Raw genomic sequence first — 18,291 nt, forward strand, 5'->3', positions numbered from 1 at the left:
ACCAAATTACACTAAATACCCTCCCATCCAATAAAAATTATACTACTCTATGCCCATTTTGGTAAATATACTTTCAGCTATGGATAGTCCAACTTTAAATGGGTTAACCAGCTGTTCTATTTTTACACTTTTTTGGGTTAAAAGATGGATAATCCAGTTTCATGGATAAAACCCATGTCTATTATTGTCAAATCATATCAAATATTGTGTAACAAATTAACAAGATCAAACCTATCATTACTCCTCAATTTAAGTAAAATTCAAATTCAAATTACATTAATGCTTCAATCAAGTGTAAACATAGAATTCAAATTCAAATATAGTCTTTCTTCATATCAATTAACAATACATCGGTTACAATATTTGCAATTTTTGGATTGTATCGATACAGTAGCATCTTGCCATGATTAAAGAGGGTAATCTAACTGCACAGAAACGGCGTAACAATGGTTCATTATCTCCTTCTTCTGCACAGAAAGGTAAGACTCTCTTCGATTACCAAGCCATATTCGAATTATAATTTTTTGACATGGTTTATGGCATGATCTGTTGTAGATTTTAGGAGAAAAATAACCAGTCAGTTGTTTACATTTTTTATTGGTAAAGAGAAATCTTCTATTAATTCTACGGTTCCTGAGAAACACAATCACTATGTTCAAGGATCTTCTGGTTTAGGTATGTGTTATAGATATTTGTTAAGCGTAGAAATCTTAAATGATCTAATTCATGTTCTGTTTTTGTAGGTATTAAACGAAATCCTCTTGGCCAGTTGTCTCAGACATCTTCATCGAAAGGTTTGGGTATTGTCTTTTTGTTTCACTAGACTGTAAAATTTTCAGCATTACTAACTGAATTTTTGTAGGCTTGGATGAACGCTTCTTGCATGCCAATAAGAATTAACAGTTATAAGATAACCTCGATGCATTAAATTTGATCTACCACTCTGGAACAACTCAATTAACAGGTTCTCGAAAGGAAGGACATGTGAACCAGGAATCATCATCAGGTTTGTTGGACGATATGTTGTTTAAAATTTGTTAGCAAATTAATGATCTTCCTCACATTAATAGGTCATAAGCGGTTCTCTCCTACACCATTGTCTCCTTCTTCCTCACCTAAAGGTCTGTCATTTTTAAACATAGTAATGCAACTAACCTAAATTATTTCACAGATCAGTAATTGGGCATCAAACTAACAAAATATTTTGAGCATATTTTCAGCTTCAAGGATAAAAACTCTACAGCCTTCTGAAAAATCTAAATTGTTGCATCAGCATTCACATGATGAGAATGCAAATCCCAATGTTTCAGCATCAAGTAAAAGTGGTAAATATAGTACTCCATTGACTTACATTTTGTTTGCCAACATATATCTTGCCCATCCACGCATGTTTGACAATATTCTTATGTTAGGTTTTGTTAGTCGTGCAACTAATCCTGTAGTTACTACACCATCACAACGAAGGCTTAATTTATTTGATTTAACACCTCAATCTGGATTGACCAACATAAACTCCTCGGCTAATCCAAATAGTAATAAACAGTCAGCGTCTTCAGGTATAACTATTCATGTTCAATAACTTTATAACTTTCGGATAGTTAGTAGTAGTACATTTAACTTTTTCAATCCATGTTTCTCAAGTTTTGCAGCAAAGTCCGGTAGCTCGAATATTACAGAATAGGCCAACATTTGCTAAGAAACATAGTATGTTTGAGCTCCCTGCATCTAGGATAATACCAAGCAACAATCCAAACTTAAATATGAATGATCCAATTCATTGTTGTAAGAATTTACGATCCCCGTCAAAGTCACACACTTAAGATAAAAAGGCACAGATTGATACTCGCATTACTGAAAATTCTACCATGGCTAAGAAAAGAGAACGATGAAATACAGTATCAGTTACAATTCCAGAGATTGAGGATCTTGGTGTTCCGCTGCCAGGTCGTTTCAATATTACTATATTACTTATTTTATCTGTAGTTCTCTCATTGTTTTTATATTGATATTATTAAATTTAAAAATTCTCTGCATATTGGTTTCCCGTAATTAAGGTTAGTTATGTCCGAATATTTTTTTTTTATATTTAAAGGCATTTCTTTTAGCATGTTTTTTGTTGTTTCGACAATTTTTCATTAAGTGAGTATAAAATTCAGAAGGAACCTCTGCAAGCAGAGGAAATTTGATGGATGCTTTCAATGATGCAAGTGATGTACCACTAGAAGATATGCCGTAATATGAGCAATATATAACTGGTAATGTCACATACATATATTGAATATTCTTCGGATAATTTGGGAAACATCCATGAAAGATGAATGTTTTAATTTTACTTCCTGAATGTGTTTACAGATGATGAACTTGATGCAAGTGAATGCCAAGGTGAAGATTTATCAGATTGTAACGATGAATATATAGATGAGGATTTAGGTATATGTCAAATCACTTAATTAACCTATGCACTTTATATAAAGAAATTGATGAAAAACATATCATAACCTTTTTAAATATTTTTCCAGATTTTTGGAAAGGATACGTGAATCTTGGACCACCATCGAAAATATGTGGAAAATATAAAGCAAGGATGTGGAATGAAGAGAGGAACAACAAATCAAATAAAAATAATCCACCTACATTCTCAATTTGCTGCAAGAATGGTCAGGTTGAACTTTCCATAAAACGTCCTCCTCTTCCTTTCCTCTACTATTTACTTTTCGGAGGTGAAAACACTGCTCATTTCCTGAAAAATATAAGGACATACAACTCCTTATTTCAATTTACCTCACTTGGAGGTAAAATAGATCGTAAAATCAACAATGGAGGAGGTCCGTATTGTTTTAAGCTGAATGGACAAAATTATCATTTGATTGGAAGTCTTAAACCAAAGGAAGGACAATCACCAAAGTTTGCTCAACTCTATGTGTATGACACTGACAATGAAATCCAGAATCGGATGGACACGGTACCTGGATCTGATGGTCTTGATCCAGAGATAGTCGAAGGAATCTTAAAGATGTTGGATGAGAATAATAAGCTCTCTGAAGGATTCCGTTATGCACGTGATCGCCTTAATATTCCAGACACAGATGATTTTAGTTTGATTCTGGTGTCTTCACAGGCTGCATCCGGCAGAAAAAATCAGGTTGGACCATCCAATGAAGTAGTTGCGTTAATTATTGGTGACAGTGATGATACATGTCCATTCAGAGACATTGTAGTTCAGACAAAACAAAAATTTCTTAAGAGAGTTTATGAAACATGCAAGCACTTCATGTCTCTGCAGTATCCGTTACTTTTTCTGTATGGTGATGATGGATTCCATCTCAATATACCGTTGAAGAGCAAGAAGCAGAATGTGCCTGTTGAACCGGTTAATGATCAACATCCTGACGAAACCAGACACATAACTGCAGTCATAATGAGGGAATATTATGCCTATAAGCTTATGATACGTCCTGATGAAGGTATTATCCGTTACAGTTTATGTAATGTTAAATCTTATTGTTTTTTATTTCATACGTTATACTATTTATGTTGTTTTAGGAATGAATCTACATCTTGGTGGTCGTCTTTGGCAACAATTTGTTTTCGACGCATTTGTTGTAGTAGAACAGTACAGATTGGACTGGATTAGAAACCACCAAAGCACCATTTATTCAGATTTGTACAGGCCTATTTGTGATTCCTTTACAAAAGGTGATACAAATCCTGGAAACATTGGTAAAAATGTTATATTACCAGTAACCCATACAGGTTCTCAACGGTACATGAACCAGTATTTCAAAGATTTTTTGGCTATTTGTCGTACGATTGGACATCCATCATTATTCTTGATAATGACATGTAATACTCAATGACCGAAAATTAAACAAATGATGGAATATCTTCCTGGAGTGGATGTAGCTAACAAACCGGATGTGATAGCTAGAGTGTTTAAGCTGAAACTTGATCAACTCCTAGTCCTTATAAAGAAAAAGAACTATTTCGGCAAATGCATTGGAGGTTAGGCACAATTTTTTTAATTCGCATGACACACAATCATTATGTCTAAACAATATAAATTAAACAGTAGTCTTTTACGCATTTAACATAATTGTTTTCTTAATTTTTAATATCAGTTATGCATGTTATTGAGTTCCAAAAGCGTGGACTTCCTCATTGCCATATGTTAATATGGTTGCACCCGCAAAGCAGGCCACAAAATGTGCAACAGATTGATGAATTGATATATGCCGAAATACCAGACAAAAATATGGATCCTATTGGCTACAACTAGAGCCGGCCAAACGAACGGTTTGGCTCGGCCCGATCGCTATTCGGCTCGGAAAAAATTCGTATAATTCGGCTCGCCACGTGCCGGTTCATAATTCGTTCAAACCGTATATTTTAACGAACCGAACACGAATCCAATATTCTGAAACCGGAACCGGCCCGTAACCGAACCGACCCGACTTGCTTTATTCGCCAGCGATTAACAGTCACGCACGGACCACTCGGCACGCGGTTAACCGTTCGGCCCGCGAGTGTCCACGCTAACTTCCTACTATTACAAATTTTATAATCCAATTTAAATACACTTTATACATGCAATTGCACCACATCCACATACTAAACAATTAATAATAATACATTTATAACACATCTCACAGGTCGTCTGGTCACCAATTCTCAAAGTAAAAACCTTGAAAACCGTGCTATATAATTAAACCCCCTATCCCCTCCTCTTCTTCCATCCCGCACCTTACGAGAACCACGAAAAATCGATAAGAGTTGTAGCAGCTCTCCGACGTTTGCAAACCCTGGTTCGCCAGAAGAATTCAAAAAAAAAAAAGTCACCATATTCGTTAACTGGTTTTCTGCCTAATTCGTTAACTGGTTATTCGTTACTTCGCCTAATTCGTGGCTCGCCTTTAACCGCCAGAATTCGCCGGACCGCCGGAGTCGCCTAATTCGCGAGCTGGTTACGGGTTCATATTCAGTCAAATCGGCACGACACGGCACGTCCATCTTCACGGGCTGTTCATGAGCTAGCTGATCCATGAACCGGACCGCCGGAAATTCGGCCCGACATGCTCGGCCCGACCGTTTGGCCAGCTCTAGCTACAACGTAGTTCAAGCGCATATGATACATGGACCATGTGGTAAAGATTTTTCATATTCTCCGTGTATGGTGAAAGGAAAGTGTGGACGTCATTTTCCTAAAAAGTAAGCGTGTGTTAAAAATTTTGTAATCCAAGCAAGGATTTTAATTTTTAATTGAATAATGCAATTTATCATATACGCAGAAACATGCATTGCTTAATTTAGACTTTTTTTCTCTTGTTAAAGGTATAACACAAACACTTTCTTCGATGATTGTGGATTTCCTGTGTACCGTAGAAGGCGGACAGAAGCAAGTGTTTTGAAAAAAGGAGTTCTTCTTGACAACAAGTATGTTGTACCATACAATAGAAATTTGTTGTTGAGCTTTCATTGTCATATAAATATCGAGATTTGTAACTCCTCGAGATCTTTGAAATATCTTTTTTAAATACTGCTTGAAAGGTCATGATACTGCCACAATGCTTCTTAGAAAGAAAAATAAAAAAGATACACCAGATGAATCCACTACCAAAGCAAATTCAACGGATGAGATCAAAAATTTCCTTGATGGTCGTTATATATGTGTGTCGGAAGCAGCTTGGAGATTACTAGGTTTTGACATACACCATTGTTTCCCTTCTATTGAGCGCTTACCGGTACACATGGAAGATGAGAAAAGTGTTTCGTTTAAGCCACACGATGATCTTGGAGATGTTGCTGAAAGAGCCAAAATTCGATTTACCAAACTTGAAGGCTGGTTTGAAGCAAATAAAACTTTCCCAGAGGCAAGACAATACACTTATACTGAATTTCCAACATATTTTACTTGGAAGGCAGACTTATGTAAATGAAAAATTCGACAACGTGGTCAGGTGTTTGGTCGATTATCAGACATTCACTCGTATTCCGGTGAAACATTTTTTTGAGGATGTTACTCATGCACATCAAATGTGCCACATCATACCAAGAACTCAAGACTGTCAATGGAATTGTTTATAATTCTTTTCAAGAAGCGTGTGACGCACTTGGACATCTAAAGGACGATAGACAATGAGATGTTGCTATATCAGAAAATGCAATTCATGCAATGCCACGTCAACTTAGGTAGTTATTTGTGCATATATTATCAAACAATCAGGTTGCTGACCCTTTAAAACTATGGGAGAAACATTGGGAATCCATGTCTGAGGATATTCTGTTGATCAGAAGACGGATAACCAACAACAATGAACTACATCTTAATCAATCAGAAATTCAGAATTTTTCTTTGGCGAGTATTTTCTAAATTGTTTAAAGTTGAACAAACTTCATTTTTAAAGGTATACCATACAGTTAACCTGTTAATTTTTCCATTAATTCCGATTTATAAATACATTGCAGAAATTGAAAAACTCTTTAACGATGTTGGCAAAAGTCTTAAAAATTACAACTCGATGCCTTTTACTGATGACAGCTTTATGCATGGACTTGATAACAGATTATTGTCTGATAAACTTTTTTACAACAAGGAACAAGAGCATGAGGAACATGACAAACTTTACCGCACACTTATTAAAGAGCAGCTTCATGCCCACGCTTCTATTATTGATAGCGTCGAAAATGGAAAATGAGTTGTTTTCTTTGTATACGGCAGCGGAGGATGTGGAAAAACTTTCATGTGGAATACTCTTTGCTGTAAACTACGTAGTGTTGGAAGGGTCGTTCTTCCTGTTGCCTCTTCCGGCATCGCAGCTACGCTGCTTCCCGGGGGAAGAACAACTCATTCAAGGTTTCACATTCCTTTGAAGGTTGACGAGTACTCGGTTGCCGGAATCAAGCATGGTATTGAACTTGATGAATTATTGAAGCAGACCAGTTTGATTATATGGGATGAAGCTCCGATGCAGCACCGACATGCTGCCGAAAATGTTGATCGCAGTTTACGAGATATTATGACGTCATTGGATCCTGAAAGAGCCAGCCTACCATTTGGCGGTATAACTATTATTTTTGGAGGAGAATTTCGGCAAATCCTCCCCGTGATACCAAAAGCTTCAAGAGCCCGGGTTGTGAGTGCTTCTTTAAATAGTTCAAAGATATGGGATCATTGTCGGGTATTCTTACTAGAAAAAAATATGTGTCTTTCCTATGGAAAAACAGAACAAGAAAAACATGAAATTGCAGAATTTAGCAAGGTGGTACTTGATGTGGGTAATGGTACGCTTCCTAATGTTCATCCAGATGATATAATCAGTGATCCGGAAGTAGTGATTCCGGATAAATTTCTAATTAGAGTAAGAGAGAACCCACTAAAGGTTTTTGTTGACGTAGTTTATCCCGTTCTTGTAATGAACATAAAGAATGCTGACTACTTGAGAGAAAAATCAATTCTTACCTCAACGAATGCCATTGTGGGTGATATAAATTCATACATTCTTGATCAGGTTCCAGGAAAGGAGCACTCATATTTTAGTCAAGATTCCTTAGTAGACAGTGAAGGTGATAACAATGATTTTGGTTCTGCTTTTCCCATTGAATACTTGAATTCCATTAGCCTTGCCTGCCAAAACATCATTTAAAAATTAAAGAATGATGCGTGATTATGCTCATGAGAAACCTCAGTCAGATAATGGGACTTTGTAATGGAACAAGAATGATTGTCAAAAGGTGTTTGCCCAATAGTATAGTATGTGATATACTTACCGATTCTCAAGTTGGAACAACTCACATTATCCCAAGGATATAAATGGAACCTTCAGATACTCAATGGCCATTTGAGTTCAAAAGAGTTCAATTTCCAGTCCAGTTGTGTTATGCTATGGCGATTAATAAGAGTCAGGGACAATCTCTTCACAAAGTTGGACTTTATTTGCCGAGATCCGTATTTACACATGGACAACTTTATGTTGCTGTATCGAGAGTTACTTCTCCTTTAGGCTTACATATTCTGATTGACAGTGACAGTGGAGGATATACAAATGTAACGACTAATGTAATTTTTGAAGAAGTTTTCTACAATATGCCGAGCAAAGATAATCAAAATCGGTAGCTGTATGTTGTCCAGTAATAATACAATTGTTTAAGGGGGGTTGGATTTTGTATAGATGTTTCTAACAAGTATAAAAATATAACAGTTCTTTATATTTCTGATAAAAACTGTTACAAACTCTCTCATGAAATACTGATATTCTTGAGAGCTGCTAGGTCGTACAATATTCGAGTTAATCACTATGTGATGACCTAAACTGTGTTTAGATATTAATTCGTTTAGATAAATATATTAATTTAAAATATTCTGGAATCTTTTTGTGCAAGTTATTGAGTTGAGAAAATATTTGTTATTTGCGGAAATAAGTGTAAGAATAAATTAAAAAATCAAAATCATTTGAATTTAGGTATTTGTATGGGTCAAATATTTTATTTTTAGAAATTACTTGGACAAGCGGTAAATTATTAGAAAGAAATTTTGTTATTTCCTAATTGAAATTAGGGTTTTTGTGTGCTTATATAACAACTCCATATGTTATGAATTAGTTGTACAGAAATCGCCGGTCAGGAGGTACATACTTTCCCTCCGCTGTTTATTTTATTTTAAATTTTCTGAAGCATGCAAGTACATAATTAACTGCTACTTGATGTATTCGTGACAGGACCATGTATATGCATGTTAAGTTTTATTTTACTTTTTTACTTGTTTAATAATTGTGTATAAATTAACTATAGCATGTACATGCTTCCGAATTATCAATCTGTCTCTCTGCATCAATGAATCATACCTATATGTTGTCATCTTTTAGAAATCAAGATTTGATCTTTATGGGTAAATATTAGTTTCATTTTTTGTTTTTAAAAGTAGTGACAGTAAATTATTATTTTTTATATCAAACAAAGCTAGTTAGGTTTTATATTTCGGTTCACTATCATAATTATTTTATAATTATTTAGCTGATAGATTTTAAATAAATATATCATGTTTAAGGTTGCATGTTAGATTTTAACCATAAAAGTAATGAATTTAAAAGAAAAATAATGCAAAATTTGACAAGCCACGCAAGTATACCATTAATTGTTTTTTTTATTTATTTCTTTATATTATAATTTTTGACTTCATCGTGGTGTTAATGATTATGCATGTATGCTAGTGTACGGTGACATGTTAAATTGGACAAGTCTCTGTGTAAAATTTTCTTGATTTAATATTAATTATTATAATATATAAAATTGGTCCATGTACTAGTATGTGTATGCTTAATACAATTTGTTAATTTACCTTTAACCTGCTAGTTGGCATTAGCTTGCCATGCATACATCGTACATTACTTTTACATTAATTCTGAACAAAAGTGGCCAGGATCAAATATAAAGATTAATCCTTGACTGATGGGTTTCTTAGTTGGCCTGATGTTTATTTTCTTTATATTAGTTGATATATTTCGATATCTGTTTATGTCTCTGTTCATGCTTATATGATCATATGGTCGCTGCTTCTTGGTTCATAATTTGTTTATGAATTTAATAATTAATTAAGTTCCGCTCATTAAATGTTAGGTTTGTTCGTGTTGTTAATTTCGGATTTTTAAGTGTCGACTTTAAAGTAAGTACTTTTGACTTATTTTTAATTTTCGGAAAAGATATTTCAACTCTGTTTTTGATTTCGTATAAGATATAAGAACTTTGATTTCGAAATTATAATATATAAGTATTTGTGAATTTTAGAACCCAGTCTCTGCGTTTTCGAACCCGTTCATAATTTACGCTATAGTTCCGGAACTCGCCTTAGATACCCTTAGTAGCGCACGAGTGTGCAACTTTAGATACCTATTAAGGGCACATAATTATTGAACTTTAGATGCCGACCACTGGAAAAGTGTGGTATAAATAATAAGAATAAGAATAAGATGCCGGCTACTGGCAAAGTGTGGTATAAAGAATAAGATGCCGGCTACTGATAAAGTGTGGCCGTAGATCAAGACTGTGGCATTTATAAGAATTATCATTTTGTTCTGTTTTATCTGCTCTATTTTGTTTTAAATTCTGAATTTTAAAAATATAAAACTTTGGGTTGGATCTATTTTTAGAAAATATTTTACAAAATTATTATTGTTTAGAGAAAAATCGTTTTTATTAAAACACCCATTGTTTTTCTAGTTTAAGAGTTAGTCAATTTGTACTTGCTGAGCTGTGTAGCTCATCCCTTTTCTCTATTTCAGGTTGGTAAGCTCTGGATTTGAATAAGGATGTGAACTTTGTGGATTTTCGTGCTATTTAGTTTGAATAAGACTTTCGTACCATAAGAATAAATTTGATTATCTCTTTAGACAATTAATATCGGATTTGTGGAGCTGCGTCTCTATTTTTATGATTTTGATTATTGAGTTTGACCGCTGCTTTGACCTTCGTCATATATTGAATTTTTCGATTAAAAGAATGTGTTTTATTTAAGTTGTGTATTTAGTTTTTATAGTCCGAAAAGTCGGGCTGTTACAACAGCTGCTACAAATCAGTCTAAGATATGCATTATCAAATACTAACAGAAAATGATACATATCTCTAACTGAATACATAAACTCTTATCACTCAGAACGAAATAACTATCCATCCCTCAAATTAAGGAACATAATCAATCTTCACAATCGACCGCCTTCAGATGCTGATGACATGCAAATACTGATGATGCATCAAATCCTGACGACACATCAAATATTGATGACATCTAAAACACAGTCAGATCCTGAGCTTCTTCTGATCATTGAGAATCAGCACGTAACACTGTACAATTTGCATTTATCTCTAATAACAACTTTTGTTAAAGAATATCTTACAAATTTATAGAGTGGATATGTATCACTTAACTTCCTAATCTTTACTTTATTGTATGAAGTTAATTTATAGGATTGTTCAAATATCAGAAACAATATATTCATAATTGCCTTATTTTCACCTAATTTATAGTAATGTGAAATCGATATTTGATCTTCCATGTGTAAAGTATTTTTAATAAGATTTGAACATAATTCTTCCGCTTTTTACATATCCTGTTAATCAATATTGCACTATCTTTCTACGAAATCATTAAACTATATGTGTTATTCTATTATACATGTAATTTAGACAAAATAGTCCATTGTGAGATGCCTACATGCACTAAGTAAAATTAAACAAAGCATTCGAATGTGTAATGATTTCAATTGACAAAGCATAAAAATTTATAAAACATTCATAAAATGACAATTAAACAGAGTATAATACTCGCACGTAGCAACATACTTTGAAAAACTTGATACAAGATGGCCATTTTACTCTAAAATACATAAATAATTTTATTTTAAATTAGCTTGCCTTTCTATGACTCTAAAATACATAACGAATTCACTACCATTCAGGAAACATGCTTAGAATTAATTGTCTGGTTCAAATAAATCCATATATAACAATTTTTCTTTAACAACCATTCAGTAAACATGCTTGGAATTAATTTACAAAGTCAATAAATCCATATATAACAGTTTTAGTTAAACATTAAAGTTATTTTAACGAAAGCGTATTAGTCTTGCCCAATTATAATCAGGGTCGACCCTTGGGTAACGCGACCAAGGCGGCCGCCTAGGGCACAGGGCACCAAAATATTTCAATAACATATGTACATAGGTGTATTTATTTTTTATATTATTTATTTTTTATATTTTTTATATTTTAAAATACAAATTTTAATTAGAATACATTAACATATATTTGATTGGGGGACATATTAAAATTTTAAAATATATTATTATCTTTGTGATAACTTTATTTTAAAATTAAAATATAATTTACTTTAATTTACTTTAAAAATATAATTAATAAATTTATTTAATAAACAAAACAAAGTAAAAATGTGAAAGGTTTGGAGAAATTGAGTTTTTGGACTATGCGCGTCTATACCCATTATCCCAGATGGCCAGATGAAGTCATATAATAAAAGTACAAAACCCTCTCCTTCCCTCTGCTTAGCTACCGAATAAAATACAAAACACGGATTGTTCTATGTTCATTCTGAATATCAATTATCAAAACACTGGAAGTCATCGACTCATCGTGAAGATCGGATCATCTGTGCTTTGCAATTCAGCAATTATAACACATGTATGGTTTAAAGATTTCTATTCTAATTACCTTTTTAATAATATTGTAATTTACTATTTGTTTATTATTATTTTTCAATTTAAGGATTTGATGTGAATAATTAGAGAATAATTGAGATTTGTTTTTGTAAAAAGTAGTATGTCTTTTGTGATTTACTGATTTGGGATTGGTGACTAAAATTAATTGCATTATTTTGTTTGATGACTAGATAATTTGAAAATGAAGCGTAACCAGTTATCGGGGCATCAAAAAAGGCAAAAGAAATTGAAAGCGGCGGAAGCAGAGAAATTGCAAATGGGCTCTCTTGCAAGTTTTTTGGGAAAAAACAACTAATAGTGGTGATATTGGGGTTCCTATTGAGAATACATATATTAGAAAAGAATCTGAGAATGAAGCTACATATATTGAATTTGAGCAGGAGACTGAAACTGAGAAGTCAGAAACTCAAAATTTAAAAGATGGGCTTATCGAGAATAATGTTAATGTTGAAGAGACTGAGAAAAAAATTTCAGATGTTAGTATCAATTATGATCCTGGTACGTGGAAGAAAATTGATCAGTGGCTACGAGATTCATTGGTAAGAAAAGGACCTATCAGAATAATTTTAGAACATTTTCCAAAATATTCAAGAAATAGACATTTTTCTTCTGTGCATTACACTCGGTATCTACATCAGTGGCTTGCAGGAGATTATTCCAGGAGGTTGAAAACTTGGATATTTAGCGTATAAGAAATTCATTATATTCACTTGCTACTTTAGATTCAAGTAAGTTTTCTTTTATACAATGAATATATCTTATTGTGATTTTTTGGTTATGAATATGGGGCACCATTTTTGAATCCCGCCTAGAGCACCCAAATACATAGGGCCGACCCTGATTATAATATTTATATTATTAATGATAAATCTTCTAATAATATTGAAATATTGAATAGATCATTAAGTTTTTCCCGCCTGTCAATTGTCAATTACCTGATAAGACTTGCAAAGTCGTATATACGAAAAAATCCTGTAGAGGTGATATTTTATAATATATAATATATTTATATAAAGAACCAAACATAATTGTCTAATATAACTTTAGATTTTTATAATATAAATATATGATATCGATACAACTACGATTTTTTAATATATTTGATGAATTTTTCGGTGCACTATTGATTAAATCAATAACGTATACGTGAGTTGCATATTTAAATGGTAATTTTAGTAATACAGTGTTGCGCTATATAAATATTGTCACTTTTCATCTTTGTAAAACACGTTATATCTTTTTATTTTATACAGAGATCATATAATTAGTTTGCCTCCTAATTTTACGTCTTCAGATTGATATATGTATATCATGTATATCATTACAACAACTTTACAATAAATCAGTTTGTCTGTCATATCTTACGGTTTGTAACAAACATAAACTGATTACTCCTCCTAATTTTATGCTTAGAGATAGTTACTCCTAATTTTTCGTCCATCAGTTTCTTATATAAATTGTTTTTTTTTGGCAGACCATATTTGGTTTCTACAGCAAACAAATCGACTTCATACAAGTAATCAACCACATTCTACCGTCCTTTTCTTCTATCTTGCTATTGTACTTAATGTTTCTATTTTATGATACAGATAACTATCCATAATATTTGATCATCTCTCTTCTATTGATGCCTCTAGAACCACATGGAAGATAAAGGCGAGAGTTACCAGAATATGGCATTTTGTTTCTGTCGCAAATAATGGGATTGAAATAATGAAATGATACAATTTAGTTTTACTGGATGACGATGTAAGCATCTAAATTTATAAATTATTTTCTTACATTTTATGATAAATTAGACTCATATTAACTGATTTATACAACATTATCATCTCTATTTTATTATATGATCAGGACTGTCATGTTCATGTTTTTATTTATGCTGATAACTGGAAATATCATGCTGACAAAATAGTCGAATGTGGAGTCTTTGTTTTTTCTAATTTTTACACAAAAGAAGCTTTGGGCTCTCTTAGACCAGTGAGCTCTAAATTTCGCATCAATTTCTCGCCGTCGACTAATGTTAAAAGAGTTGAAGACGACTTCATGATAGCCAGACACAAGTTTGAATTTGTTGATTTGAGCGATTTGTTTGCTGTTGCAAACGCGTATGAGAAACTTGATTCTCTCGAGTATTCAACAGGTTACACTATTTTTCAAGTACTTATGTATCAATAAGTCGAACAAATTAAGTTTTTATATTAGTCTCGCAAATTATTTCATTTTATACATTTATTAATCCAATATATAAAATTGATCTTGGTGTGTAGATGTAATTGGTGTTTTAGTGAATTTTGAGCATCTATGGAAAATCAAAACTATGTACGGTCTGAAGGATATTTGCAAGTTTAGGATTACTGACGGAAGGTTTATATTGGACTTCTCATTGACTAATATTTATTGTTGATCATACTCTGTTTTTATCCTGGTTATTGTATTATTTCATAATCTTGAACGTACATATACATAGATTCTCATAAGGTTACTGCATGGGGTAATCTTGTCATGACTACTGATGCACGTGTTAAAGAGGTTAAGGCAAGATTTAAAGATGGTGAGGAGGAGCCTATAATTGTTATAGCGTCAAGTACAAAGCTTAAGATTTGGAATAGTAAGTCTAATAAAATTCAATATTAAAGTAGTAAAGTGTGAGGTGATTAACATATACTCAACATGATTTCATTTCATATGTATATACAGCTTCTGTTCAGATTAGCACACTACCCGCGTCTAAGATATACATCAATTTGGATCATGATTTTGTTTTTGCTATGAGACGGATGTACACTCATTTTCATCAACTATATTTCATTTATATATCTTAGATGATTAGTTAATTATTTTTTGAAGAGTTTAAAATCATTTATCCATATTTGCATCAGGCTTCGCGAAGAAGTTTATGTACCTTCCGACAAGACAACTTCTTCTCCAACTACAACAGATGTTAAAGAGGTGGTGCCTGTCATTGAAACGGTTACACTAAAGGAATTAAGTGAGAAAACTTCTACTGATTTTCTGAAAGTATTATTTTTTTATATGCTGCCAATTTAAAATCAGTGTGTAAATTCACATATACTACATTCTGTATTTGATTAATACTGCCTGCATACATACGAAGTAGAGTTTTTTGTGAATGTAATAAATTAAAACATGTTAATGGAATATGTAGATGAGTTTTATGTGCAAAGTAAAGGTTAAATCCATTGAAGAAAGTGACAATTGGTGGTATGGTAGCTGCAATTAGAATGATTGTCACGAAGAAGTTTTTAAGTTCGAAGGAAAGTATCAATGTGCCAGATGCCAGAAGAATTATCCATTACCACAAAAGAGGTTATCGAGAAACAAATTCAGTCTCTACTTATATATATATAAATCTATAAAGTTAAATGTATATATGAACAAATATCTGTATAAATAAACAATCACCAACAATTCATATATCTCATTTGCAAGTTCAAGATCGTTGTTCTTGCTGAAGATGACACATAAGCTTTTAATTTTGTTTTATATGATCGTGTCGTGAAATGACTGTTGGGTAAAACAGTAACTAAGTTGATGGCGAAAGGATACAATGTAAAGTACTTTAATCCCTTTAGTGTCAATTAATTATTTTATCAGAAACATATGTTACCGTTTTTATGATTATATCAAGTTTTCTACTGATTGTATACTTTGTAGGATCGTGCATCATATCCTCCACCTTTGAAGCAAATTGCAGGAAGAGAAATTATTGTTAAAGTTGAGCTCACTGATGATAACATATTAGTTAGCAGCACAATATATTATGCTCATGATGCATATGAATGTTCAGTTATCACTTCTCCTGTGCTTGAAGCCATTGATATTAGGACTTCCGTTTCAAATTATACAAATGTGAGTTTCATGTTTCACATCTTAAAAATTTCCTGGTTATTCCATAATATACCTACCATACTGTCTATCCTAAAGATATTTGTTAGCTCTTGAATTTACAAATATTTTCATACTATATCCAAAATTGTAAACAAATGTTCCTAGTGCATCCGATGGTGCAGGCACTCCAGGTTCAGCTCTATCGACCATCAAACCAGTTAAAAAGGACGATAGGTAGGGAAGGCAATCAGGTCGGTCGAAACGGGTTTAGCAAAAACCAAACCCGAACCCGATTATTTTTGCCAAACCCGAACCCGAACCCGGAAAAATCCGAACCACTAAACCCAAACCCAGAAAAACCCGAATCACTAAACCCGAACCTGACGGGTTCGGTTCGGGTTCGGTTCGGATTCGGGTTTGTAGATCACTATCAAATTGCACCTTAATTTGCACAAACTCTAGTGAAAAATTACTAGGATCTGGTTTGAGCAAAGTGCTCATAAATATGACGATATTGAAATTTTTGGGATTGAATTAGAGGGTTTTGAGAAGACAATGGATAATATACCTCTACGAATAAAATTGTTGGTAAAATAATGCAACGATCTTGACCTTTAGTATACTTGTTGTGAAAATGCTGCTAAAAACATATTTAAACAACTTTAATGCAATAGTTTGTATAAAGTATAATTTTTTAATACTAATATTAGTAATATATTATATTATATATTATATTATTACTTATAAAATATAAAATATTATTTATATATTAACACCGGTTTCAGATCGGGATCGGGTTCGGGTCGGAACGGAACGGGTTTCGGGTTTTCGGGTCGGGTTCGAAATGGTATGCCTTAAAAACCAAACCCGACCCGAAAATGGTTCGGGTTTGACCCGAACCCGAATCCAACCCGGAAATATTCGGGTTCGGTAAAACCCGATCGGATCGGTACGGATCGGGTATCCATCGGTTCCGTACAAATTGCCATCCCTATCGGTAGGTTGTATAATTACCCATTATTAGATGTGATTTATCATACATAATATACATACAGTTTGTTATTTCTTCATACTGCATTAACATTATATTAATTCCATTATGCAAGAAAAGTAAAATATTTTTGTAGCGGACTCAAGGTTCATATAATCGCTTTCTTGCGAGGAATCTTGAATGAACATTATTTCATTTTTCCATTTCAGAACTTCAATAATTAAGTTTGATTTTTATTTCCATTGTTGTTTACTGATTTGCAAACAAAAACTTTTTGCTTTGATACAGTGAAGTTGAAACTTTTGGATGTTTTTTATGTTTTTGCAAATTTTTAAATTAATGGACCAATAATTTTTAATGGCAGGTAGTTTATCCTATAATTTGATTATTATCCTTTCCGTTATGTGGTTAATGTTTAAACTATATACAAAATATAGAACTCTTTATAATATTTGACTACAATACTATACCATTTCTTTATCAAAGACAGAAAAAGAGACGTTATCGAATGATTCTTTGTTAGTGTTTACACGTGATGATATTGATATAAAAATGTTGACACACATTATCGCAACTTCATGAATATATATCTTTAAAATTTAAAAAAAATCGTTTATAACTAAACTCCGTGTGCGTAGCACGAACAAAATAACTAGTCTTACAAATGTGAACTTTAATTAGAGCGATAGATCTGTAAATACGTTTATAAAGTTTTGAAAAACTAATAATTTAAATATTTGTATTAGACAACGAAGGCTAATAGTTTAATTACACATATAATTATTAAAATAATTATGACCCAGAAGAGCATGTAATTGTATGCTTTGAACACATACATAAAAAATACAAAATATGACCAAATTCGCTCGCGCTTCGCACCTAATTAAATTTTGAGAAATGCAGTTACCCAAAATTTATTTTCAAAATTTTCAAAATGTCACGTTACATGTTGTAACATGTTGTGACCGGTTATCATACAATTAATAAGATGGACTTCTCATGACATATGACAAATATCACATCATTTTAAAATTATTTTTATAATAATTTTAGGTACCTAGCACTACTTTTAAGTCTTATCTATACTAAATTATTATAACCAAAATGAGGTATAATTTAGTTCAACCTCTATTTTGGTTATCCAATCTCAGGACCGTCATATTTTCATAATAAAATGATCAAAATCGTTAGATTTAAATATTAAAATAATGCAATACTCAATCTCAC

The 18,291-nt window shown here is 32.6% G+C and overlaps 2 protein-coding genes across 2 annotated transcripts; both read left to right on the forward strand.

Moving 5' to 3' along the window:
- Positions 1-403: 403 nt before the first annotated feature.
- LOC141713835 (uncharacterized) lies at positions 404-6,692 on the forward strand. Its single transcript, XM_074517405.1, has 13 exons — positions 404-479; positions 556-675; positions 744-794; positions 1,071-1,121; positions 1,221-1,325; positions 1,413-1,556; positions 2,353-2,430; positions 2,520-3,464; positions 3,544-3,763; positions 5,329-5,430; positions 5,573-5,867; positions 6,221-6,356; positions 6,463-6,692. The coding sequence occupies exons 1-13, from the start codon at positions 404-406 to the stop codon at positions 6,690-6,692; spliced, it is 2,553 nt and encodes an 850-aa protein (XP_074373506.1).
- Positions 6,693-6,737: 45 nt separating this feature from the next.
- Positions 6,738-7,640, forward strand: LOC141713836 (uncharacterized). The gene has a single exon (XM_074517406.1). It carries the CDS (start codon positions 6,738-6,740, stop codon positions 7,638-7,640), a length of 903 nt encoding a protein of 300 aa, XP_074373507.1.
- The last annotated feature ends 10,651 nt before the right edge of the window (positions 7,641-18,291 follow it).

Source organism: Apium graveolens, chromosome 3 (assembly GCF_009905375.1).
Source record: "Apium graveolens cultivar Ventura chromosome 3, ASM990537v1, whole genome shotgun sequence".
Lineage (NCBI taxonomy): Eukaryota > Viridiplantae > Streptophyta > Magnoliopsida > Apiales > Apiaceae > Apium > Apium graveolens.

What these genes read in the sequence shown, in the direction of transcription:
- LOC141713836 (XM_074517406.1), top strand. Translation starts at nt 6,738, where the DNA reads ATGTGGAATACTCTTTGCTGTAAACTACGTAGTGTTGGAAGGGTCGTT.
- LOC141713835 (XM_074517405.1), top strand. Translation starts at nt 404, where the DNA reads ATGATTAAAGAGGGTAATCTAACTGCACAGAAACGGCGTAACAATGGT. An exon ending in TTCAGCATCAAGTAAAAGTG is followed by an intron (nt 1,326 to 1,412) that starts GTAAATATAGTA and finishes TTCTTATGTTAG; the next exon opens with GTTTTGTTAGTCGTGCAACT. An exon ending in TCAGAATTTTTCTTTGGCGA is followed by an intron (nt 6,357 to 6,462) that starts GTATTTTCTAAA and finishes AATACATTGCAG; the next exon opens with AAATTGAAAAACTCTTTAAC.